Source organism: Xenopus laevis, chromosome 2L, assembly GCF_017654675.1.
Source record: "Xenopus laevis strain J_2021 chromosome 2L, Xenopus_laevis_v10.1, whole genome shotgun sequence".
NCBI classification, from domain to species: Eukaryota; Metazoa; Chordata; class Amphibia; order Anura; family Pipidae; genus Xenopus; species Xenopus laevis.
Window position 1 is genome coordinate 74,820,142 of NC_054373.1, and position 27,851 is coordinate 74,847,992.

Genomic DNA, 27,851 nt, shown 5'->3' on the forward strand with positions numbered 1-27,851 from the left:
ATGAAAATAAACAAAGATTTACAAAATTGGACCAAACAACCAATATCCAGGAAGAATTAACGTAATCAAGATGAACATCATGCTACATCTTCTTTACTTGTTTCAATGCATGCCTTTACTGTACCCCAACATTTGGCTAAAATCATTGCAATCCATTATAACTAAATTTGTCTGGAAAGACCATCCGCCAAGAATCAAGGCTAACATTTTATAGGTTGAGGGTGGCCTGGCCCTCCCATACTGTACCAGATACTTAAAAGCAGTGTTACTCTCCTGAATAATTGACTGGTCCCATCATTTAGAGTTTAGACAGTAAAGAATGGATAGAAATAGAGCAACAATCTACAGCTACACATTTGATTCACTTGCCGTGGATAGACAGAACCTACCGCAGGATACTACATAATTCACACCCACTACTTAAAAGCACCATGACAACCTGGGACCTGGTCAGCGGACACCCCAAATTTCAGCCTTTCCTCTGCCACTGGTACCTATCACAAACAACCCTGCATTTCCCTCTGCAAAGATTGGCTGGTCGATGGACATTTGCAGTTTTTCCATATAATGGAGAAAGGGCAACTGGCTGACCTGTCACTCCTCAGACAAGCCAGATCCATGGCAGATTTGCAGGACTATCAATACTGTCAGCTCAAGCATTTCTATGGTTATCTAGGAGGATCCAGTAAACTTGGAAGACCCCTCACCCCATTTGAAAAGCTGTGTAGTGGTAACAATTCACCAAAGCATATAATATCTCTCATATATAGCATGCTTTATAGAAAAAACTGAGGAAACCACCTACCTTTCTTAAAAGCCTGGAAACGCTATCTAGACCTAGAAATACCAGAAGACTCCTACAAGAAATGGATTGCCAACTTAATGTACAGCTCAAGATGTTGCAAGATCCAAGAACTTAACTATAACATTTTGAGTAGATGGTATTACACTCCTTTCAGATTAAACAAGATATACCCGGCTACAAGCAACACCTTTTGGAGGTGCAAGGCAGAAGTGGGAACATTGCTCCACATATTTTGGGAGTGCCCCAATCTCACTTTGGCCAATAATTATTCAAACATGTTCTCAGATTTTAGGTAGGGATACACCTGCTATACCTGATCGAATTCTTCTATTCTGGGAAAAGGAAAACTTGGAAGGCATTCCAGATATTACACTAGAACGGAACTAGAACTGGATAGATAAAGTCAATGAGATAGCAAAATTTGAGGAACTATCCACATTTTCAGGAAAACAGCATTCCAGCTTTAGAGACACCTGGCTGCGGTGGTTTCTATTTAGGGGTTCAACTGCGTATAGACATCTTTTGAGTTCTTAAATATCAAGTGAGTGGGCACTCCTCTTACACTACCTGTCCTAGCCAATTTAAAATGCACATCGCTGTCATTAGCAAATCCCACTACATTGTCATTGTGTAAAATTACATAGATATGTGTAGACCATGTTGTTTATTATGTCTTAAAGCAATGTACTACTATTCTCTCCCCCCCCCCTTTTTTTCCCTTCTGTATCCCCCATCCCATACTTCCTGGAAATCAATAAAATTATATTTAGAGAAAAAAAAAGAAATATGGCAATGAGTATCACTGCTGGATCCTATGTTGCTCCAGCATCTCCTGTCTCCTTTTCAGCCTGCCTGCGGTTAGTGCTCTAAGACATACCTCCCAACATTTGAAAATCAGAAAGAAGGACAAAAATCCTGCCTTTGCTAAACTTTTGACTATGCTCATTTTGTGTCAACACCCTTTAAACACTGTTTATTTTCACATTTAGCAGGTTATGGAAAGTCTGAGCACATTTCTGGGAGGTTTTAGGGTCAAGTGTATAACAGTTTTGCTAATGAAGGTGAATTGCCCTTTAAACTGTAAGTCTCCATTCTCTGCTAATCTTAAATAGTTACAAAGGTATATAAGTGCAGGTGCTGAGTACTCTGGGCTCTCTGGCCGAAAAGCCTCTTATTTAATTAAGATATAGAAACTTTGTATCTTTTTCTGGCGTCTGTGCAGGAGATCAAAGAGAGACTCTGGACATTTCAATAACAATCCGAGACTGCAGGCTAAGCAGTCAAAATCGGGACTGTACTGTACCACAAAAAACAGGACAGTTGGGAGGTAGGATAAGAAAGGAGCATCATAAAACATTAGCCGTGCCCAGGATTTGTTTGCAATTGGTTACAGGTATGGAGGTAGCTACTCCTGCCTGGCGAATACCAGGTAAATGTCTGGTACTGATGCTGAGTGCTGTGCTGTGAGTAGTAATGACTAGGTAAGTTTTACAAACATATAATTTAAACTAACATTCAATTATACATACTTTTTTTGAGGATTGGAGTGTTTTGCAATCCCAGAACACACACATACAGAACACACACATGGATGCTAATGGGGCCAAATCCAATACCAAAACAGCTGTGGCCAGGTATATTACATATAAGACACCATTCTGGAGGGATTCCACTGCCATCCACCGTGGTATTGGTGCTGATCAAGCTTATATAAATTTTACTGTATTATGTGGTTTAATTACCCTAACAATGTTTTTTTGCCAGTGGGTGCCCAAACTTTTTGCAACGAGGGCCAAATTTGGTGAGGTGAAAATGTGTGGGGGCCGACCATTCAGCCTGACATTCTTTGAACCATTAACATTTCATTACAGGAATCTATTAATTGTAGCAGTAATATTTGGGCACATTAGTGAAATGATCTGCCACTTGGTCTATACTGCTGCCTGTGTGCTGAAGGTGTTAGCAATAGACACGTACTGGAACGTAGTGACACCATACTTCTTTAGTTTACTGTACTGGCACGTCAGTATGTCTATTGACACCTTCAGCCCTAAAGAAGTATGTGAAAACAGTGCGTCTCTACGTGCCAGTACGGGTCTATTGCTAACACCTTCAGCACACAGGCAGCAGTATAGAGCAAGTGCCAGATCATTTCACTAATGTGCCTTAATATTCCTGCTATGGGATTCCTGATCGCACTGTGCTGGGGGGGCCTCATTATTATTAATTTCATGATTGAGGCTTAGGGCCAGTGTAAATTTGAAAAAGGGCCACAATTGGCCCCCGGGCCGCACCTGGACTAAGGTGATTGTTAATTGCGGTGTGTCATTACTTTTGTATTTTTTTATTGATGTTTGTAGCTGTTGTTTTGTGTATACTGCATTGAACTGCAATTCTGACCACTGATTCTACTAGGTAAAAACAAGGTTTATTGGTTTTACTGCATTGTATTGATTTATATAATTATGTAATGGTTATTGCTTTTTACATGTTCTATTACAACTATAATTTGCCTATGAAAAATGAAATAAGTGTGTGCAATATCATTTCATTTTGGGGGTGTCTACATAGCACATACCTTGGTACTGCTATGCATTCTGGCTTTCATGCCATTTATATTTAGAATGTTTAATCTTGGCATGTAAGGATATCTGCAGCATATGACAAAATTATGCGCAATTTGGTTGTGTTTGGAGGCAAATTTTGAATTAGCCTACAATGGAAACCATCAAACTACCTAAATTCCTTATAGGGAGGAAACACACTAATACTTACAAGCAAATGCCACATTTATTACAGTAGAGATGTGGCACCACTGCAATAAATGCTTTAATAGCATTTGCTAGTATATATGGGAATGCTTCTTCCCTCTATGAAATTTGAATGCTGTGGTTGGTCTGGAAGCAGCTTGGGAGTATAATACACCCAAATAAGACAAGTAAGTGTTGTGCCAAAGATTAAGGTGTATTGAACCCTGCAATTATTTCCAACTTGAAGGTGCCAGTAGCTCCAGGGTTTTACCTGCGTCAAATAGGTGCACTAACGCACTGGCCCAAGTACAATTATAGATAACTAGATTAGACAGATAAAAGGGCCGCAGGTACCTTTAATGAATGGCGTCAAAGCACCCGTTTTTGTGCAAAAACTGAATTATGTTGATCTATAAATAAAATCCTATAGAAAGGAATTAGTAAGTAAACACTCATTAACATATGACTATGAAGATTTTCATTCATCCAGGTCATGGTATATCTAGTATAGGTAAATTTAAAACAACTGGACTTGCTGAGTAATCAATGAAGACGTTTCACTACTCATCCAAGCAACTTCTCCAGTTCAATTGACTGATGTGGGAAATTCTCGTCATATAAACTCTTCCACTAATCCAATCACAATGGCACATTGTAACTCTTCAACGGTCTGAACAAGGCGTGAAAGAGGTAATTCATGTCAAGGTGGAGAAACCATCCCTGAACAGAGGCGGGGGCCTTTGACACCACCTGTCTGCTACATAGAATGCTGTTCTAACTTCTGTACCCCGGTGGTTTCAAAACACTTCACACATCCATTCATGCAACTCTCACAAGTAACACCTCTTTCTAGGAGTTGCATGACACATTGGATAATCCTATCACAGTAAATACACAGAATCAACACCTCTGTGAATTTCTTCAGATGGCACCTCTTTGAAGAGTTACAATGTGCCATTGTGATTGGATTAGTGGAAGAGTTTATATGACGAGAATTTCCCACACCAGTCAGTTGAATTGAAGAAGCAGCTCGGATGAGTAGTGAAACGTCTTCATTGACTACTCAGCAAGTCCAGTTGTTTTAAATTTACCTATACTAGACTCATTAATATATTTTTGTTTCAGGATCAACATTTGTCAAAACTAAGCCAGAAAGCCCTTGGACGTCTCTTACTCGGAAAGGCTTAGTGAGGGTGTTGTTATTCCCATTGTTTTGCAAGTGGTGGGTGCAGGTGACTAGCCCTGGGGTTTTCATATGGTTACTAATTCTATACATCATGCAAGGTATTTACTTATATTAAAGTTACTTTAAAATGCATTTGAAAATGAAAACTATTTTACACTACTTGTGTTTTTAGCTTTAAATGTAAATTATAGCCTCCAGTATTAGCAAACAGAATTTTTTCTCTTATTTGTTTAGTTGAGTTAGTTTAAATATTAATTGATCTCACCATGGGAGGCCTATTTTTGTATTTTTGGGTACAAAAAGATGACTAAACATTCAGAAGAATCTTTTCTTAAAAATGCAAAAAATATCAAATGCAGCACATTTTCAATGAATCTACCAACACATATAAAAACTCAAAACTTGAATGTTAAAAATCTTTTACGAGCCAATTTTTAGATGCAGAATTTTCACATTGAGGTTTATGCACTTTATACATCTCAGCAAGAGTTTTAGAGGAGGATTTATTAACATTCTGCATAGAGTTTTTAGCAAATATTTTGCACTAAAACTCAAATTTTGAGGTTTTGATATATAGGCCTTGAAACTTTGTCAGTATGCAATATTTAATTACACATTTTACCACCATGAGCCAGCCATTGTGCAGTAAAGCAGTATGCAGCCATTTTAGTCTTCAAGTATGTTGTAGCCTACAATAACAGCTTTTGAGGGGGTATCTTTATCTTTATTTTAATATGGAAAGAGACAGGCTTATCTTCATATTTTAAGGAAACAAAGTAACTTTCCACCGCTTTTCTTATGCCCTAAATTTCTGGAATGCAGAGGTTTACTTTTATGATCTTCATCACAATAGCAAGGGTATTAGGTTTGCCATTTCAATTAATTTTTTAGATTGCCTAACATTTTATACAAACACATATAGTATATATGTAAATATATCCTTCTTCTAATGTTTATCTTTATGTAATATTGTTTTGCAGTAACAGCCATTGTCTTTTATTCCATGGTGCCTGTTGCTAGTGCAAGCGAGCAGATTGGACCTTTGTGCTTAATGCTTCTTCTAGGAACGGTTCATTGTCAGATAGTATCAACCAAAAGTAGCATAATATCAGGGACAGGTGGAAACAAAATATTAAGGTAAGTTCTAGGAAAGAGATACTCACACTTTAGGTGAGGGGGAAAAACATGTCAGTATAAGAATGGTCGCATTATGGAGGGCCATTTCAGTTATGGTCAAAGAGGGGCATAATGTACCACACTAAAACGCTTTATGGTCATGGTTATAACAATGCTAGTGTATTTTAGCTTTGAATTGAGTTATGGTTGGGCATTAACTGAAATTAAAGACTGAATGTGTCTATATACCCCATGAAGAGCACAATGCTACCAGATTAAATACATGATTGTAAAACTAAGGTGATTATCAGAACGTGTTTTAAGCTATGTATATTTATTGCCCACCGATGGTTTAGATGCATACTTGCATATTTTAAAAAATGCTTGAGGTTGCACTTGTAATTCTCAACAAAATTAACATTTTTCAGCTGAAGCACATGAAACATCAATTGCTTGCCATGTGTTAGTAAACCATCCAGCCATAGCCTTATGTATAGGGCGTGATTATAGACTAATCATTCATTGTTGGCAATAATGTATAACTGTACTGAAAGTAACTGTGTGTGGAAGTGATTTCCAGCACTTGGCACTGACCTTTAAATTAACTTTAAGTGTGATAAAGTGAGTGATATTCTGAGACAATTTGCAAATGGTTTTAATATTTTATTATGTTTTTTGCTCAGCAGCATTCCAACATGTAATTTCAGCAGCTATCTGGTTGCTAGGGTCTAAATAATCCTATTAACTAGGCAGTGTGAGACTGGAATATGAATAGACGATGCCTAAATAGAAAGATAAAGAATAAAAAGTACCAAAAACAAGGTCTTTGGCTGCTGATATCAGTGATCCAATTTGAAAGCTGGAAAGAGGCAGAAAAGCAATATAAAAATTTTAAAAAATGAAGACCAATTGCAAAGTTGTTTAGAACTGGTCATTCTATAACATTAAGGGGCCGATTCACTAACTTCGAGTGAAGGATTCGAAGTAAAAAAACTTCGAATTTCAAGTGTTTTTTGGGCTACTTTGACCATCGAATGGGCTACTTCGACCTTCGAAGGAAGGATTTCAAACTAAAAATCGTTCGACTATTCGACCATTCGATAATCGAAGTACTGTCTCTTTAAAAAAAACTTCGACCCCCTAGTTCACCATCTAAAACCTACCGAACTCAATGTTAGCCTATGGGGAAGGTCCCCATAGGCTTTCCTACGTTTTTTTGATCGAAGGCTATTCCTTCGATCGTTGGATTAAAATCCTTCGAATCGAACGATTCGAAGGATTTAATCGTTCGATCGAAGGAATAATCCTTTGATCGTTCGATCGTACTATCTGCGCTAAATCCTTCGACTTCGATATTTTAATTCCCAGTCGAATATCGAGGGTTAATTAACCCTCGATATTCGACCCTTGGTGAATCGGCACCTAAAAGTTGACTTAAACATAAACCACCCCTTTAAGTACAGACACTTATGTCCAAGACAGTAACAACTTGTTTTTGTCCAAAAGACTGGATGAAATGGAGAGTAGATTTATAACTAGGGGATATCGCAAAAAGTCTAGAGAGATCCCCTACAGCAGGGGTCAGCAACCTTTACTATCAAAAGAGCCATTTTGCCCCTCTCCCACTAAAGAAAAATAGTCTGGAGCTGCAAAACATAACACAGCTTATAAACTTTTTTAACCTTTTTTTAATTTTAACAGAAGTGCATTGTGTATATGCAGGGCTACTTTGAAATAAATTAAACACTGAATAGCCCTATTAAATGCTAGTGTTCTCATCTGTTTAATGTGACTTCTGTTTCTGAAGCTCCATGCTGATCGTCTCTCTCTTGTCTTGAGTGTGTGACCGCGGTAAGGACCATGATGAATCATCTTGCTGCGGCTCATTCTTGCCACTCCTGGGACATCTATACAGCCCTCGCACCTGCTGGCGGCTTCTTGAATGTGCTTACCGTGGTCGCACACTCAAGAGCCACCAGCAGGTGTGAGGGCTGTATATACGACCTGACAGGCAAAGCCGCAAGACTGAGCCGCAGCAAGCAGGATGAAGAGCCGCATGAGGCTCTGAAGCCGCAGGTTCCCTACGCCTGCCCTATAGTAAACATTAATAAGGAAATGTTGAAGCCTGTAGAAAGAATGTAATTTTTTACTGGGTATAATACTCTAGAAAAATCGGAAAGGACATAGTAAAGGTGGAATTTCCTGCGGTGGCAGCATTTCAAAAGCCACCATTAATTTCTTATGAAAAGGCACAATCATTAAGAGACAAACTTGTCAAGGCCGACGTGGGCCCTGGGAGAGTACTATGCCAGGACACATTGTATGGCCAAATAAATGTCACTTCCCCCTGTCTATCTTGTAGACACTGTAATAGCTGTGTGAAGGGGGATATAGTCTACCATCCACAAAAGGGAACTGCTATCAAGATAAAAGTAAAATACCTGTTAATCAACCTTTGTAGTTTACTCAATTACAAAAGGGGGGTTGTGGGAGCACCCGCATTGTTAAGTAAAAATATATAGAAGTATAAGGGAAGTGCTACTGACATAGCCAAATGGGTCAGTGCACATTCCCTGGGCCCCTGTCTAAGTAATTCAGTAGATATGCAAATGCATGTGTTAACAAAGACAGGGGTATTTAGTTACAAAGTTATGATCATAAAGTTGAAAAGCCACCATACCACGTCAAGGTAAACCCCATATGGCGGTCCTTAACTTGTTTACCTACCAGTCATAGTATTGAGGATCCTGTGTCTCTCTGCATAATAGCATTAGTAAAGTTGTGGTCTTAAGTATATAGATCAAACTACCAGACAATTAAACAATAGGATAGGGGAGCATAAATCTGACATTAGGAGGGATGTGAGAATCCGATTGAATGTAAATTTATGGATGCAGGTCATACAGCTGCCTTGTTGAAGTTTCGGGTGCTTCAATAGGTACCCGACCCAAAAGGGGGGGGGGAGTGACAAAGTGAAACAATTATTGAGATGTGAAGCATCATGGATTAGTCTCAGAAACTTTTCTCCTAACCCTAGAGATTTAAAGGAACAGTTCAGTGTGACAAAACAAACTGGGTAAATAGGCTGTGCAAAATAAAAAATGTTTCTAATATAGTTAGTTAGCCAAATATGTAATGTATAAAGACTGGAGTGACTGGATATTTAACATAATAGCCAGAACACTACATCCTGCTTTTCAGCTCTATAAGCTCTATAAGTCAGCGACTTGAAGGGGGACCACATGGTACACATCTGTTCAGTGAGTTTGCATTGATCCTCAGCATTCAGCTCAAATTCAAAAGCAACAGATATGACCCATGTGCCCCCCCCCCAAGTCTCTGATTGGCTACTGCCTGGTAACCAGGGTAACCAGTCAGTGCAAAACAAGAGAGCTGAAAAGCAGGAAGTAGAGTTCTGGCTATTATGTTACATATCCAGCCACTCTAGTCTTTATACATTATACTTTGCCTAACTATATTAGAAACATTTTTTTTATTTTGCACAGACTATCTATTTACCCAGTTTTTATTTTTACACTGAACAATTCCTTTAAGTACAGATCTCTTAATATAGACTGGATGAAATGAAGAATACAACAGAGTTTTCTTATCAGTCGGTTTTATGTACAGATGTGCCTCAAGTTTACCCTCATGTTTATACACCAAAACATCAAGAAAATTAATTTACATGAGATCATTCTGCATAGTAAATATTTAACTTGCTGTGTGAAAAGCAATTAGGATTAAATGTGGCCTCTCCCACTACATAAAGGTAAAAAATGTCATTGTAATGTAACCAATATTTACAATAAGGTGTCAAATCCTTATTTGTATACACAAATTTTTCTTCAAATTAATTTACAAAAATATTTGCACATGTAGAGGCCACAATCAACCACATTGCGATACGACAGAATTCATATAATGTATCCTAGAACAAGTATAATTTTCAACAAAGTAATGGACATTTTTGTGCACCATCCCAACAGGGGTCACAATTGATACACTGTGCAACAGCCTCAATTCCACCCATATTGGCATATAGACTCTCAACATCAAGTGTAACAAGAAAAGTCTCCTCATCTACAATCTCAATCTCCTTCAATTTACCCAAAAACTGTATGGTATCTAAAATAAAGGATCTCTGTGTTTAAACATAAGGCCATAAGATTTTATCAGGAAACACAGAAATAGGATTAAATACACAGACTGTTGACCAGGGATGACCAGGTTTTTTTGTTCCAGAAAAATTGTCAATTTCAGATCTATCATTAATTTGTCAACAACTTCCATAAGAATGTTTTATTAACTTTTGCATATTAGGTAGGGGGTCAGTGGTTAATGGGACATAAGTATCAGCCAACATTCCATTGACATAAAATGACTTGTCCAGTACTACCACTACATCTGGGGCGTCCAATTGTGGCAGGTGTACAGTCTATGCTTAATCATATTGCTGTGTTTCTTGATAAAATCTTACAACCTTATGTACAATGCATTGATGTGGGGGACTATATGAAGCTAATATAAATTAATTTTTCATTATGTCCATGAGTGTCTTCAGTACTTCTATTTGATTTCATTGGGATTTATTTGGAATGTGGTGAGTGCTGGCATTTATCATAATAAATGACAGCACTCACCACATTCCAAATAAATCCTGGGTGATATATTTATAAATAATTGTCCTAAAGGCATGGTATGACTGATATAAATAGCATGATTCCCCATGTGAAGAAAAGAGGGCTCTTACCATTGCCTATACCATTATTAGCACATTTGCAAGGACAAGGTGGGCGAACATTGTGGAATACAAATGAATGAAATGCACTAAGTAATACAGAAGCTTGGAATTTTCAGAATTTAATTAATTTCATTCTAGCCTAAAAACTTTTTCTTTCCATTTAGAATGATGAAATACCATCTGTCAAAAACTTGTAGCTAAACCGAATAGAAAGTGTAGAGCTGTATTCCTTTTTTAATACATTTTATTTTTAAGTTACATTAACTGTTGCAAATTTCTTTTTTTGCCGGGCCTATTGTAATTGTAATTGCTTAATTCATGGTCTCACTAACTTACACTTTTAATTATATGATTAAATAATTTATAACAGTAGGAAAACATATCATAAAGTGTACTGACATTTGCACTGAGGAGGATTTCCATACATTTAAATATAGAGCAGCATGATTAACTGATCTCATTCAGCTTTTGAACAGCTTCATTTCCATGTTCATCTTCACTCCCATGGCCAGAGAAGCATCAGACATGAGCAAAAAGGACCAGACTTGGGCACCAGTGGTTCTTTCAATCATGAACACTAAGGGACAGATTTATCAAGGGTCGAATTTTTAAACTCCCATCAACTAGAAATTCGAAGAAAAAAAAGACCAACCAAAATTTATTAAAAAAAAAAATCCAATTTTTTTACTTCGAGTGAATAGGCTGTATTCGGTAGTTCGAATCAAATATGGATCATATTTGATTCGAACTATTTTGAAATAAAAAAAAAAAACGTTGATTTTTCAAAGTCCACCAAATGACTCCAAGTCTCCCATAGGCTAAAACAGCAACTGGCCTTGTTTTAGATGGTGAATAGTGAATGAATGGTGAATAGTCAGTTTTAAAGAGACAGTACATGATAAATTTCGATATTCGAATTTCAAAGTTTTTAAAAAATTTGATTTTCCAATTCGACCCTTGATAAATCTGCCCCTAACTCCAAAATCCTCAACTTGTTTAAAACCCTACGATCCTGATACCTAAAGGGTTTTTCCAGACTCTAAATACTATAATAAGCAAATTTGTATGGACAAACAAACATCTCAGACTGCGGAGGACCATACTATGCCAACCCAAAGCAAAAGGAGGACTAAGTCTACCAGATTGCTGCTCCTATTACCAAGCATGAATACTAGCTAAACTAATTGAACACTCTAATGTAAACTCAACAAAACAATGGAAGCGACTGGAGGAACAATGGGCAAAATACCCCATCAGAAATGTTCTATGGAATAAAACAAGACATACAGACCTTAATCTGAAGGACAACCCCCAGACCACAGCTCTGGAAAGATTCTGCTTTACATTTAACCAAAAATACCAAGTTATATCATACCCATCACCTATAATGAGCCAAAACTTGGAATTACACCTGGAATACTAGACAAAGGGATATCAACAGCCTTTGGAATACAAATCTACAACTGAAACACGTTCTTGCCACAGACTTCACACCAGCGACAATCGAAGAAACAAGACCCACTTAGGATAAAAGAGACCGACGGAGACACTGCTGCAACAAGTGAAAGGATCACTGACAGACTTCGAAACTCTATGTGATATGAAATCTGTACCAAACCATTTAATATCAATACTATGCAAACTAATAATACAAAAGAAATACACAAACTTACCTTATTTCACACGATCCTTGGAAAATGAACTCCAAATTGAACTACAAGAAGAAGAATGGGGAAAAATTTTCAGAATTGTAGAAAAATGCTCGATTAGCAATAAATTCAAAGAGAACTCTTACAAAACACTTTCATGTTGGTATAGGACTCCAACTAAACTATTTCAAACACACATAGGGGCCGATTCATGAAGCTCGAGTGAAGGATTCGAATGAAAAAAATTCGAATTTCGAAGTATTTTTTTGGTACTTCGACCATCGAATTGGTTAAATTCGTTCGAATTCGAATGAAATCGAACGAATCGAACGAAAAATCGTTCGACTATTCGACCATTCGATAGTCGAAGTACTTCCCCTTTAAAAAAAACTTCGACCCTTTACTTCGGCAGGTAAAACCTACCGAAGTCAATGTTAGCCTATGGGGAAGGTCCCCATAGGCTTGCCTGTGATTTTTTGATCGAAGGATTTTCCTTCGATCGTTGGATTAAAATCCTTCGAATCGTTCGATTCGAAGGATTTAATCGTTCGATCGAACGAAAAATCCTTCGATCGATCGATCGCAGGATTAGCGCTAAATCCTTCGACTTCGATATTCGAAGTCGAAGGATTTCAATTCGAGGGTCGAATTTCGAAGTATTTGTAACTTCGAAATTCGACCCTTAATGAATCTGCCCCATAATCTCTGATAACAAATGCTGGAGATGCCTAAAAAGTCCAGGAAATATTTTTCATATATGGTTTTTGCAAAAAATTACATCACTTTTGGAGTTATGTACAAAATGCATGTTGGGAGATCCTGGGATGCCAGATTACCCTCACACCACAATTAATACTGCTTTTCCATACAGAAACCCCAGAATATATATTCAAACACAGTCCACTAATCTGCTAGCGGCAAAAATATTGATCCCAAGACATTGGAAAGACACCAGTCTTCCTACCCTGGAGGAATGGATTACCAATGTAAATGATATAGATCTTATGGAAGAAATAACATCCTATCTAGCAGAAAAACAAGACAAATTTATAAAGAATTGGCATCTCTGGGTCTCCCATCTACACGTACATAAGATATTTAAAAAAACAGGACAATTTTGAATTCCAAACTCAGTCTAACACCCTCTCCCCTATCACCTCTCTCTACTAGGGATGTAGCGAACTGCCGATTTGGTGTTCGCGAACGGCGTTCGCGAACACCGGCAAAAAATGCGAACGTTCGCGAACAGTTCGCGAACTTCGAACACCCGCTAAAATCGTTCAATTCGAACGATCGAAGGATTTTAATCGTTCGATCGAACGATTTTCATTCGAATCGAACGATCGAAGCATTCGATCGAATGCTTTTCATTCGATCGAATGCTTACAATCGTTCGAACGAATGGAAATCGTTCGATTTTTAGCGGTCGAAGGAATTCGAATGGTCGAATGGTCGAACGATTTGTATTCGAATCGAACGCGAACTCAAAATGCGAACGTCGCGCGACGTTCGCGAACATTCGGCGGACGCGAACGGTCGAAGTTCGCGCGAACAGTTCGCTACATCCCTACTCTCTACTTTTTCTCCCTTAACAAGATATATTAACCCAAGGAGTTATAAGGTTAATGTCTAATATGTAACACAATATAAGTACATACATGTATTGTTTAATTTTCATTAGTAAAAATAATCTTGGAATAAAAAAAAAGAAAAAAGGAAACTGAATAATCTTTAGAATTGGACAAAAGACAATTTTCTTTTATTGCTTTGTTTTACACAGAGTTAAAACTGGAAACCTATCAAAAAAGATGTGCGATACAGACAGTAATTCCCATAATTTTCATACTGTGGCAAAGGACAGAACTTCTTTTAGACCTGGGATTCATCAGTCTAACAATGAGGCATCCGATGGGGATAACAATCAGGTATATTAAATTATAATGCATATTCTCACCCTCTGGAACTTCAGAGCACTTGGGCTTCTCACTCAGTCCTGCTGGCTTCCCCTCCTGGGACACAGGCTCATTAGCCTCTGCCAGTCCCTTCTCTCCTCCAGCTTCTGCAACTCTCTTGCTAACAGTAAGACTCCTTCTGCCAGGCACTGTCTCTCCCAGCAGCACCACACTTCCCTTCACTCTAGGAGGGATCTGGAGAGCTATAGGGCACTGTGACAAAACAATGCAACGCCATGCGACAATTCTATAACTTACCTTATTTTTGAAACCGCTCGTGGAGTCCTACCCATAAACAGTGTTAACACAGTCCTTTTACCTTTCCTAGCTAGCTCCTCTCTCAGCTGCCACTTATTTACCTGGCTGAGAAGGAATATTAACCCTACAGTACCTGTGCTGGGTATCCCTCTCCAACCCATATCATGCAACTTAAATGATGCACTCTTTTGAGGGCACTTTTCTGCAAGATAGTGGTGTTTATATATATCTTCTCTTGTTCTCCTGTTGCACAATTTTTTCTACTTTTTTTGGTCTTCTGGTCATTTTCCATTTTTTTCCATTCTGTCTTTTTTTTCTGTTGCTCTACCTTCTTATTTATTCTGTTTGGATGAAGCCATTAGCAGCAGCTAGATGGAAAGTGCATGGGGGAAAATTCACTAACCTCCGAAAATTCGCCAGCGACGGCTTCACTCACAGCTAAAAACTCCGCCAGGCATAGATTCGCCAGGACAACGCTAATTCACTAAAATCCGAAGTTGCGTCCATGGCACCCCACACTGGCGAAATTACACTAGCGTTACTGCATGAAGCTGATTTGCGCTAGCATTGCCTAATTTGCATACGGCGGGAAGTTAAAGTTCAATGGACGTATATGTTGCAGCAAATACATTACACTACACAAGCCCGCAAAACCTTAATAAAATAAAGTTGTTATAATGCCCTACACAAGCTTGCGTTTTTTGGGACTTTTCAACTTTTTCAACTATTTCTTGAGAAACGCCTACCCTATTGCACTTCGCTTGGTCTGAGGTTACGTTCAGTAAAATCCACATCTTAGGGAATTTACTTAGTTACGTCCATTCACCAGGCATTAGGGAGCAAAGTACCGCTATAGTCTATCTCCTTCACTAGCCAAGTTACGCCGGCGGCTGTAAATTGGCGAAGTACCGAAATGACATCACGCTGGCGATTTTAGTCACTTTGACCTTTAGTAAATTTGCCCCATGGAGTTTTCCAGAACTGCTGCTCCTACGTATTCAGCTTTCCTAATTTACCAATGTTATTAATGTGGAGGAAAGATAAAGTTAGGATGGTCAGTATATCATTCCCAAAAAATATGGAGACCCCTTATGTAGAAGTTTGCTACAAGCTTTTGGAAGGATTGTCAATCACAGAGCCCTACCTAGGCTTCTCACCTCTCACTGTTCCTGAGTATTAGCTGCACCAATTTATTTTGGTTATGGCCACATTGGTATTTTCCGAAAAGTGATCAAAACATGAGTGATAAATATAAATCAGATAAGAAAGTTGGATTGTGGGAACATTTAGGGTGGTCTTGTTACTGGGTAGTTGTGATTGCAGGGGAAGGGATACCTCCACAACAGAATATTTACTTTCAGTTTGTAAACTCATGCAGATCAATGTATTTTTAAAATGTAGACTGGGTTTAAGTGTGTTTGTTGTAAACAAATCAATTTAAAAATGAGAAGAGAAAAAAAATTGTGTGTAACTAACCACAGGTATTTGTTAACATTAAAGAGTTACATTAAAGAATTACATTGTGTGGATATCACATATATTTGTGTATATCAGTGAGAGAGTACTTTAGTGGGTCATTAAAGGAGAAGGAAAGCTAGTAAAGCAGTTTATTGACAATAGATGAGCCACAATAGTGCAAGCTATAACACTATTTAATCTGTAGAATGCTTTATCATACCCGAGTAAACAGCTCTAGAAGCTCTCTCTGTTTGTTTAGGATAGCAGCTGCCATATTTTCTTGGTGTGACATCACTTCCTGCCTGAGTTTTCCTGCTCACTCATAGCTCTGGGCTCAGATTACAGCAGGGAGGGAGAGAGTAGCAAACTGAGCATGCTCAAGCCCTGCCCTGGAGGTTTAAGGTGAAAACAGGAAGTCTGATACAGAAGTCCATGTGTACACAATAGAAGGAAAGAAATATGGTATTTCTTTTGACAGAGGACTCGGAGCAACATTACTTTGAGGGTTTACTGGTAAAAATTTTCTGATAAAAATTACTTAATTTTAGCCTTTCCTTCTCCTTTAAAGGCATACTGGAAAATTATTGTTGCAACAGAAATGTACTTTTTATGTGCCATCTAGCAAGTGCCAGCAAAAATATCATGATTTGCTCATTTACTGATGTGTAGGCAGAAGTGCACTTTTGTGTTCTTTACAGTAATACAGAGTGTCATACAGTAAACACTTGCACATAGTCTTAATGCAGTGCAAAATGCTCTCTGCACCTTGTGCTTGATTAAAAAATATATTTGAAAAGAATAGGGTGAAGAACAAAAAACAGTATCAGTGATTTAACTTCAGGTGGTGAGAGAACTGAATAATTTGAAATTTTTGGCCTTGTAAGCATATTTAATACTAGCCAATACATTGTATATGTTTAATTCAGCGACAGGAGCATGCACTTGTTTTGTGTTTATATTTTGAATCTGAATTGATGTGGTTCTACTATTTCAGACATGTTGGCAATTTTATTTCCATGTCATGTGGATAATAATTACAACATTACTCTTTAATACCACTGCTTTTAACCTTATGGGTATATCATATTTGTAAGACTAAGCTCTTATCTAATGCATGTCAGTATACAAAATTTGCTTTACAATTCGATTTTTGCTAGTTTCAATTGAATGGTAATGGTATATCAGAAGATCTGACAAGTGAAGACGATATGGATGCAAAGAATGAAATGTCTTCCCTGCAAAGAAGTACAGAAGAGGCATCAGGTGATAATGGATGCACTCTAACCAAGAGGAATTTGCACTCAGTTGCTAAAAAGAGCACTCAGGTTAGCATCCTACTCCTTTTACATACAGTAGTTCCAATATTTTTAGATTGAAAATGACTGTTTTTAAATCTATGGTCTTTGTAATGATATATAATTAAAAATCATTAATTAAAACATTTCCTGAAAGCCATTAGCTGACTGCCCCTTCTGCTTCTTGACACATGTTTTGGCAAGTATGTCCAGGTAACTAAGCTGCACCTGTCATAAATCCAGACATTCAAGTATATGAAAAAAATAGAGGCTGAGAAAAGAAGAAATAGTAAAATTTTGTGAGGATAGGATGATGAGAATGAAATAACAACAACAACACAAATAATAAATATAAGCAAGCATATGAAATAAATGACTACTAAAGGGAATAACACATTTGGAAACACTCTGTTAAAATACACATCAATCATTTTTCCTTTAGGAAAAGTTCAAAAAGGAAAGGCAGCCTTCCTGGGAGTCAGATAGTTCTGTTGAGACAGAAGAAGAAGAATCGGTCTTCAGCCAGGTATAATTTTACATTGTAGAGAAATACCACCTATGGCCTGCGACTATGTTACAACATAGATACAAAAATATGTTTTTTTGGACAATCCTGGGAATTTCCTGAAGGAATAGCAACAATAAAATGTAAAACAGTGTCAGTATTCAGAATGTTACCGTATTAGGGCGTATTAAAAGGGATGTTTGTTACATTTTTGATAAATGCTATTTTAAATAATACAGGGAAGCATTAAAGGGGAACTCCGGCTTCCAAACCACATTTGATAAAAAGGCCCACATAACACAGAAACCCCTAATATACCAATCACAGTTACCTGTTCCTTTAAAAAGTATGAATAAATGTCATTTTCTATGGTGAAATCCAGCTGTTTAACAGTTCTTCTCTTTCTGCATCATATGAAATCCTGGCAGGGAAGGAGGGACTAAAACACTGATATTACAAATTGTAACAACTTCTCCACAGCTTACAGACAGCATGCAGGAACTACAGAACCCACAATGCATTGCACTGTGATGTTCCATTCCTTACTGAAATCACATGTGCAGGGAATTGTAGGATTTGGAGGATGCAGGCTGGGGACAGATGGCTGTTGATACAAAGTTACAATAGTCAGCAAGCTCAGCAAAGTAGTCAGAAAGATCAGCAGGAGAGCAGGGGGTTAGGCTTAGGTAACTGTCAGAAACCATTAAAAATCATGAAAAATCTGCATATTTTTTAATTGATGTATATTGCAAAGTTGCTTGTTAGCTCTAGTTATGTTTTTATGGTGTTCCCCTTTAAGAACCTTTCATAGGACTTCGTAGAGCTTTCAGCTGTCACTCAGAAAAAGAGGAAGCATGGTGCTATGGTTTGCCTTTTCAAAGGGGGTAGTTCCCCTTTAAGTTAACATTTGGTATGTTATAGAATGTCCTATTCTTGTTAAGGATCACTGACTCATACATCCAAAAACTATTGCTCTGAGAACATTTTACTCATGTTGTTATTTTTTTATTACTTTTACAAGCATGAAATAACCTATAAAGACAAGTCTCTCTAAAGGAGATCTGTTCAGATTCTCTTATTAGGACACCTTTAAAAATTCAGTAGTACTACTGGTCCCCAAGGCCACCCATTTAAGGACCATATGTTTGCTTCCATTCCTTTATCAACCATTTCCACTTACCAGTCATTATCTCTCTTCCAACCTCTCTCATTGAACTTCTCATTATTTCCTACCTCAGTAAAAGTTAAAAGGACCTAAAAAATACTTATATTGTTCCAAGATATAACTGTTTAAATCAGTTATCATAGCTACTTGCTGATATTCTTACTTTTGTTTCCATTTTATTTTGGAGAAAATGCTAGTAACCCATAAAGGGGTGGTTCACCTTCAAGTTAACTTTTAGTATTTTAGAGAACGGCTAATTCAAAGCAACTTTTTAGCTGGTCTTCATTTTTTTTAATAGTATATAATTTTTTTGACAAACCCCCCTTTCAAATGGGGTCACTGACTCCATTTAAACAACAAATGCTACTGAAGGCTACAAATATATTGTTATTGCTACTTTTTATTAATCATCTTTCTATTTGGGCCCCTATCCCATTCATATTCCAGTCTTTTATTTAAATTAATGCATGGTTTCTAGGGTAATTTCAACCAGATTGCTGAAATTGCAAACTGGGGAACTGCTGAATAAAAAGTTAATTGACTCAAAAGCCACAAATAATAAAAAATTAAGACCAATTGCAAATGTCTACATAATACTAAAAGTAAATTTAAAGGTGAACAACTGCTTTAAACCACCTTCTACAAGCATCTGGGAGATTTTTAAACCAGAAAAATAAATGGTAGAACACTAAATCCTACATCCTTATTCCATGTAGGGCATTGTATGACAGCATACACCCCTATATCAGATACAGAAAAACAAACTTAATTAGTTAACAAATGCATCTTAAGAGACATTAAATGATTAAGTTATGTTATATGTGCTTTACTATTCTCAGGGTTGTTGGCCAGTTCACATGTGTTTTACTATAATCAGGGTTGGATTTTCTTATATTTGTTGTTTTTGCATAATAAACTACCTTTAGTCTCTTTGCCTTCTTTTTGGGGAGGCCTCCAGATCTGGAAAAAGCGGCAGCTCTCATAGTTACAGCATTTCCCATCGGGATTCAGAGAGCACTCGGCAAGGCTCAGAGACTGAGGATATGATTATGGATGACCTCCTGCATGGCCCCCAGTGCCTATCATCATATGAAAGTGACAGCGATGACATTCTCTCGCAGAGCTGCAATGGAGGGAATAGGAAGGCATCAACAAAAGATGTTTTCCAACTGGTATGGAGAGAAGAACACTAAGCATGTAAAGTAAACCATCTAGCTAATGATTATTAATCATTTCATCATGTAATAATTAGTCATCATTAATTAGCAAATATTCAAGTTTTCAAGGGTACAAAACACAAGTCAAAACTCAAATTTTCAGAGTAAAAGAAACTAGAAAAAGTTTTTCGAGATTTATTGTACCCCAAAGCTGAAATTGCTTTAATCCGAAAATACACCATCTAAAACCTGTCAAGGTCACGTAAAAGTCAATGGCAGAAGTCCCTCGAACCCTTTGAAAGTGTTTATAGCCTTCATGATGTTCAAGGTTTTTTCAGTGGGGTTCGCTCGAAAACTTGATCAATTTTTTTTTCGCTGAAAACTCAATCGTTTAAGTTTTGCAGTTTTTCACCCCGACTACACTGATTCCAGTTTAGAACATTCAGGTTTTTCTTAAATTATAAACCATTCGAGTTGTGAGTTCATAAATAACCCCCTTTGTGTCTTTAAAAACAAGCACAAACAAGCTGAACAAATCCCCCTTTAAAATCACTGCTGTTTTGCAAGAATTTAGCAAATTTACTAATAACTGAATATGAAAAAAAAACCAGTTTAAATGAATACCTAAAATTTTTCGAGTTTATTGGCTTAAAAACTCGAAAACCAATTGTGAAGACAAAAAACATCTTCAAAAGGTTAAAGAGACCTTTGCCGTTGTCTTTTACATGAATTCGACAGGTTTTAGCTGGAGTATTTTCGGATTTCAATTTTTTGCTGCTTAGAGGGCATAATAGATCTCAAAAAATTAGAGGTTTTATTTCTCTAAAAATTCTTGAATATTTAGAGAAAACAAAGCTTGGCCTTTAATAAATTAAGTTATCCCTATTAAAGGAAAACTCTGCTTTAGTGGGATTTTAATGAACCTAAGCTGTATAAAGAGCAAGAATTTACCCATTCTAATGGTAAACACGATTAAAGGACACCTATCATTGTTTTCCCCACCTTAACAGAGCAGACACTTCAGTTGGGGAGAAACAATAGTATTTCCCCAAAAAAGCCCTCTCCTGAGTATTATGCTCCCCCACCAGGAGGGCACTCATGGTACAGATCACTATGTTGGGGAATGCACATAATGAGCGTGTGCCTCAACTCATTATGCACATGTGTGTGATGTGGGATTAATGGACACATCAATCATTATGCAACTATGCTGCCGACCTGCTGTAATTACTTGTATGCCATGCAGCATCTGTGTTTTTAACATTCAACAGTTTGGATTGTGCTGAACCCTGTCCTTTTCTAATCAAACACTTAGGGGCATATTTATCAAGGGTCGAATTTCTAATTGAAAAAACTTTAGTCAAAGTTTTATTTTTGTCGAATAGCTCAGTTTACGATCGAATAGATCCATATTCAGCTGAATTGGAATCCTTTGAATCAGAGGAATAGCGCATTCGATCGTATTTGATTCAATGTTTTTCCCAAAAAAAATTTGATTTTTCAAAGTCCATCAATTGACTTGGTTCTAGGAGGTCCCCCATAGGCTAAAACAGCAATTCGGCAGGTTTTAAATGGCGAATGGTTGAAGTCGAATATTTAAAGAGACAGTACATGATAAATTTCGATATTCGATAATTTCGAAGTCCAAAATTCAAAATAATTTGGACTATTCCCTAGTCGAAGTACACAAAAAATAGCTCAAAATCCGAATTTTTTTCATTCAAATATTCACCTCGACCTTTGATAAATCTGCCCATTACAAAATGTAGGGCTGATAGTAATTAGTTCTAGTGCATGACTAGTCTGAAAACCCTAGAGATTACAGTGGAGTTTTTTTGCAAATAGGTACAGTTGTAAGCATTTCTTGAATATATTTTATTTGCTTTGCAGAACCAATTATTTTGGCTTCAGGACACTAGTCCAACATCACAAAAAGTGAGTGCCTTAATATGGGAAAGGGAAGAGTTTAAGAAGATCGATATGTCTGTGTTGGATATCAGTGGCATCATCATGAAACAAGTAAGCTGATGCGAGAAGACTCACTTCATACATGCTTATCAGATACCTAAATAACTACTTTTACAGATGTCTGAAAACACAAAGATATGGTTGCTTCACATTGCTGGCAACAAGTAAAACTCCTGGTGTGGTGTTAAACTAAACCTAGATCTGTACAGATCTTGTAATATGATTTCAAAGTCGAATTTTTTCGTAGTTTTTCATAGGTTAGATTTTTTTTTTTTTGGTCTGCAAATGATTGACTAAGTTGGTCAATAATTGATTAGTATGGTCATTTTAAAGAATATATCACAGTACCCTCTACATGGTAAATATTAAAGATATTGGCACACAGAGTTTTCCAGCAACTATCACCTCATGCAGATCGTGTAAGACACGTTGATAAAGCATTTTTAGAATGCTAAAAAATAGAGCACTAACAATGCAGATACATATTTCCGGATATGTTCCCCATAGCAACCAATCAGATCTTTGCTTTTGTTTTCTAATATGTAGGGAACTGTGTAAATCTAATTGCTGATGGTTGCTATGGTTGCCATGAGCTAGAGATCTCTGGAGATATTTATCTCCAATGTTAGTAAACATGCCCCTTAAATGCAGATCCATTGTCCTGAAATCTGATAAGATCTTTGAAGCAATTTATATAAATTTTACAAATTTTATCAATTCAACTCTGTCATAATACTATATATGACACAAGTGGTAAATCTACCTTCATAAACATTCATATGGCATTGACCAAGCTTGAAAGGTCAACTAACATGTAACTCTATTAGTCTCTGTTAGTATTTCTATATATAACAATACTGCAACAAACAGTTTCATACTAGGTAGTATTAATTCTTGCCTCACAACCTCAGAACAGTAGTTTAATAAAACAGGTGAGTACTGCACCAAGTATGTAAAAAAAAAAAAACGCTCTCAGTGGTGCAATTCCACTTTTACATTCCTATAAAGAAAAACCTTACCTTGATCTGAAAGAGAAGTTCCCATTGGGGTTGCTTACTTCAAGCTGGAGGACCTAAATGAGGAATGTAGGTTTCATCAGCAAGTCACATTAGTAATGGCATATACATTAGGGCTCAATTACCTAGTGCAGGGGTCCCCAACCTTTTCCACCCGTGAGCAAAATTCAGATGTAAAAAGAGTTGGGGAGCAACACAAGCATCAAAAATGTTCCTGGGTGGTGCCAAATAAGGGTTGTGATTGACTATTGGTAGCCCCAATGTGGATTGGTAGCCTACAGGAGGCTCTGTTTGCCAGGACATCTGGTTTTTATGCAACCAAAACTTGCCTGGAATTCAAAAATAAGCTCCTTCTTTGAGGCCACTGGGAGCAACATCCAAGGGGTTGGGGAGCAACATGTTGCTTACGAGCTACTGGTTGGGGATCACTGACCTAGTGGAAGGCCATGTACAAGGCCAAGTGCAAGAGGGTTTTTGGGTCTTAAGTTTGTCCTCTGGAGTCTCCTATCATCTTGCCAGGCTACTCACCACCCAATCAGATCACTTTTGATCTGATTGGGTTATGTGAAAAACAAAGTACTCCATCTTTCAAAGGTAGTAACAATAGATTAACATTAGATAAAAAGTATTCATAAAAATGTCAGATTTTACTTTTCTTGAGTTGACTATTTTCTGTTGAAGACAGAGTATATACACTCTTAACATTTCGATCCATAAAGACTGTAAATATTTAAAGGACAAATCAACCCTATAATAAAAAATTGCCTACTAAAAATACATTATTCTAAGCTACTTTCAATGATTAGTTCCGTAGCAAAGACAGGTCTGTTAATCAGCTGGCTTGCCTTGCATTGTTTCAACAGTCTGAGCCATCAGAGCAGAGAATAGAAAGAGGTAGACTGCTTTCAATAGCATGACATATTTTTTAGGTTGACATACTCTATATAAAGTGTTTTAAAGTGTTTTCTTCTGTATGTATTTGTAGGTGAGTTTCTATAAACATGGTTTGGGCTATCAAATGCTGGGAAACCTTGTCACATTGTGTTTGGCTGTTTTTCCATTCCTGTTCCATCTTTTCCATTGTCGGGATGTTGAGCAAATCATTTCAGTGTCAAGAGAAGAGCTCCTCACAATTTTTTGTGGAGGACCTCCAACGCCTATTGTCTTAGCACTCTCGCTCATTAACCTTGTGTTGCGTGCATGTCTGACTTGGATCTTCTTCTTCTTCATGTGTGTGGCTGAAAGAACATACAAACAGGTAAGTTGGGAACAAGGATTTTGCAGTCACTGAACAAACACTGAACCTGGACAAATATAGATTTGTTTTATTACAAGCTACAGAAACAGAAAATGATAGCAAATAACAGTGTTTTTAAGCTTGTCATCCCAGTTATTGTCTGCAATCTGAAAAATCAAGTGTGGGCTCTTTCCTCCAATGTAGTTAAAATAAATCACTGATAATAAAGGAGCTAGCAATGGATAATAGACTTAGGCCATGTCGGCAATGGGATATATAATATTAAAAACTTTGGAACCTTGGGTGTTCAGGTTAAGGAGTTATTTTAGTAAACATTATACACTTTTCCCTTCAATGTTTCAGCATGGCGCAAGCAACAGCACATTGACTAGCACTGTACTTTTTTACCATTAAATTAAAATGACCCAGAAACATTGATTCTATGTTGTCCCCAGGCTGTTAATCCACTTGCCAATAATGTTGTATGTATGTTGTTGGCAGGGTAATGGTTAAAACCCCACCCATTTTCCATAAATTTATTTTACAATTTGCTGTCTTTTTACCAAGAAAAAGCAAAACAGTCAAAAATGAAGAGTTGTTTAAACTATATATGGATAATATGTCTCTAGATAATAGATCCCATACCATGATTACACAGACTGGTAGAAGATGGTCCATTCTGTTCTGAATGCCAGTTGGCAGCAGCCAGGACCAGCAAGAAATATTATATCTATTACTGGTAAGACCCCATCTGGAAAGATTTATACAATGTGCAAAAAGTACTGAAGTCAGAAAAGGACAACTAAGTTAATTATAGTTATGGAGAATCTCAGTTATAAAGAAAGGGCCAGTTATAAAGAAAGGCTGACTAAGATGGGATTCCCACTGGAGAAGAGAAAATTAAGAGTTAATGTGAAACCCATTCGGGGGATTGGGGTTTTAAAATGATCTGTCTAGTCAAAGAAAGTATCACTGTGCAAAGGTGTTGCTGCTTCAGACAGGGTCGGACTGGCCTGCCGGGGGAGCGGGTAAAAACCCGGTGGGCCCCAGCCTTTGTGGGCACCTAGGTCCTCTAGTAATATTGGTGTGATTCTGCAACACAATTAGGTGGTCCAGCGGTGGGCCCACTGCTCCTGCACCACTTGATAAGTGCAGCAAGTTGCATGTCAGCCAGCAGGTCCAATAGGCTAGACTGCACTTACTGAGAGAGGCAATGGACCAGGGTGGACCTGGAATGAGACGCTTCATCTCTTACTGACACTGGCGGCTGGGCTTGGAGTCTGCGCGTAACCTGTCGTCCCCATCGCATGTGCACCATTAACAGTGCGGCTGAGCGTCTCTGTGGAAATCACGCTGCCAGCAGGAAACACTGTACGCAAGTTGGGGCAGTCTACTTGACTACTGGTATCCCTCCCTCTTTGAGACATATTCAGATCTAAAATTAAGGATCGCCAAAGCACCGTGCTTGAAGTCTCTTTTCTAGACAAACATAAACTGTCTGCCCAACTCAGTGACTGGGGTTGGGGGCCCCTGAGGTGGAAGCCCCGGTGGGCCCTGGACACTGGCTTCAGACACAAAGATTATTGCCTAGACAAGAAATTGCCATCATAGGAAATAGGCTTGTCAAATCGTAATATGGATGCTACTGCTTCAGGTTTAATGATTTTACAATTGTTGAACATTTGTATAGAAGATATGGTTTTACAAATAAGGGATCATGCTGTAGGAAAAACTATTAATTTTTGCCCAGCCATTACTTTTATCATGGGATACTCTTCAATTGTTTATTTTTCCTAGCAGAGACACCTTATCTGCAGTCATATGAAAAAGTTCGGGAGTTTTGTTCATTGGCTGACCTTTCAAAGTAGCAACTTTCTTTTAATATATAACATGCCTTATGGAAATTAGTATTTCAGCAGTGACATAAAGTTTATTGGATTAACAGAAAATATGCAATGTGCATCATAACAAAATTAGACAGTTGCATCATTTTTGACCATTCGACCATACAAAATCTATCCAATGATATTCAAGTCGGGGGGACTGTGACAGCTATTCCAGAATATTGTATTTCTTCCTCTGCATAAATACCTTTGTAGATTCCAAAGTGTGTTTAGGGTCATTGTCTTGTTGGAATATCCAACCCCAGCATAACTTCAACTTTTTGACTGATGCTTGAATATTATCCTGAAGATTTGTTGATACTGGGTTGAATTCATCCAACCTTCGACTTTAAAAAGAGCCCCAGTCCCTGAACTAGCCGCACAACCCCACAGCATGATGAAACCTCTGCCAAATTTAACAGTAGGTAGCAGGTGTTTTTCTTGGAATGCAGTGTTCTTCTTCCGCCATGCAAATCGATTTTTATTATAACCAAATAACTACATTTTTGTTTCATCAGTCCAAAGCACTTTGTTCCAAAATTACTGTGGCTTGTCTAAATGAGCTTTTGCATACAACAAGCGACTCTGTCTTCTTTCTCATCACCCTGCCATATAGATGTTCTTTGTGCAAATTGTGCTGAATTGTAGAACGATGTACAGATACACTGTCTACAGCAAGATGTTCTTATAGGTCTTTGGAGGTGATCTTTGGGTTGTCTGTAACCATTCTCACAATCCTCTGCATATGCCGCTCCTGTATTTTTCTTGGCCTGCCAGATCTGGGTTTTACAGCAACTGTGCCTGTGGCCTTCCATTTCCTGATTATATTCCTTACAATTGAAACTGACAGTTTAAACCTCTGAGATAGCTTTTTGTAGTCTTTCCCTAAACCATGATACTGAACAATCTTTGTTTTCAGATCTTTTGGGAGTTGCTTTGAGGATCCCATGCTGTCACTCTTCAGAGGAGAGTCAAACAGAAGCACATTGGCCACCTTAAAGTCTTTTTCTCATTATTGGAAAAACTGGCATATGAAGTTCAAGGCTTAACAAGCTAATCCAACCAATTTGTTGTTGCCAGTAATCAGGGGGAGGGAAAGTGGAAGCCTTCCAGGCTACCAAGAAAAAATATAATACGTTTAAATACAATGGAAGTGCAACTGATTTATCCTATTAATCAATGCACATTCCCTGGTCCCCTGTCTCACAAATAATTCAATATATATATATGCAAGTGCATGTGTGTATAAAGACAAGAGTTTTTAGTTACAAAGTTATGATCATAAAATTGGTAAGCCACCATACCATGTCAAGGTAAACCCCATACGGTGGTCCCTAACTGTTTACTTCTGGTCAATAGTATAAAAGCAGTAGTCCTTGGGATCAGTGTCTCCTGACCTTGAGTTTAGTTTTAATGAGAGGGCTACATCCTCCCACTAGCTGCTGTGGCTTTTAAAGGGAGATATTGTCCAAACCAACACCCATTTTTAAAGGTATGGGACCACTTTAGTTGAAGGGGCGGGTAGGGGGTGCTATAACAAACCACTGTGAGCATTGCCTACTCCAGGCTACATAACTACAAGGGGAGGGAAGCACTCCAGGCTACCAAGAAAAAATATAATACGTTTAAATACAATGGAAGTGCAATTGATTTATCCTATTAATTAATAGGATAAATCAGTTGCCTTTCCATTGTATTTAAACCTAT

At 37.7% G+C, this 27,851-nt stretch overlaps 1 protein-coding gene across 5 annotated transcripts in view; it reads left to right on the forward strand.

The window, feature by feature from the left end:
* LOC108708169 (protein PHTF1-like) overlaps positions 1 to 27,851 on the forward strand; it is a 59,710-nt gene that overhangs the window by 19,917 nt on the left and 11,942 nt on the right. For 4 of the 5 annotated variants that reach the window (XM_041582061.1, XM_041582064.1, XM_041582062.1 and 1 more), the window contains 8 exons: positions 4,681 to 4,839; positions 5,722 to 5,878; positions 14,031 to 14,175; positions 17,076 to 17,243; positions 17,656 to 17,739; positions 19,834 to 20,055; positions 21,931 to 22,059; positions 24,010 to 24,282. In XM_041582061.1, the coding sequence (XP_041437995.1) occupies positions 4,681 to 4,839; positions 5,722 to 5,878; positions 14,031 to 14,175; positions 17,076 to 17,243; positions 17,656 to 17,739; positions 19,834 to 20,055; positions 21,931 to 22,059; positions 24,010 to 24,282 (1,337 nt within the window). The remainder of the gene's footprint in view (positions 1 to 4,680; positions 4,840 to 5,721; positions 5,879 to 14,030; positions 14,176 to 17,075; positions 17,244 to 17,655; positions 17,740 to 19,833; positions 20,056 to 21,930; positions 22,060 to 24,009; positions 24,283 to 27,851) is intronic. The other variant, XM_018246595.2, reaches the window with a different exon arrangement.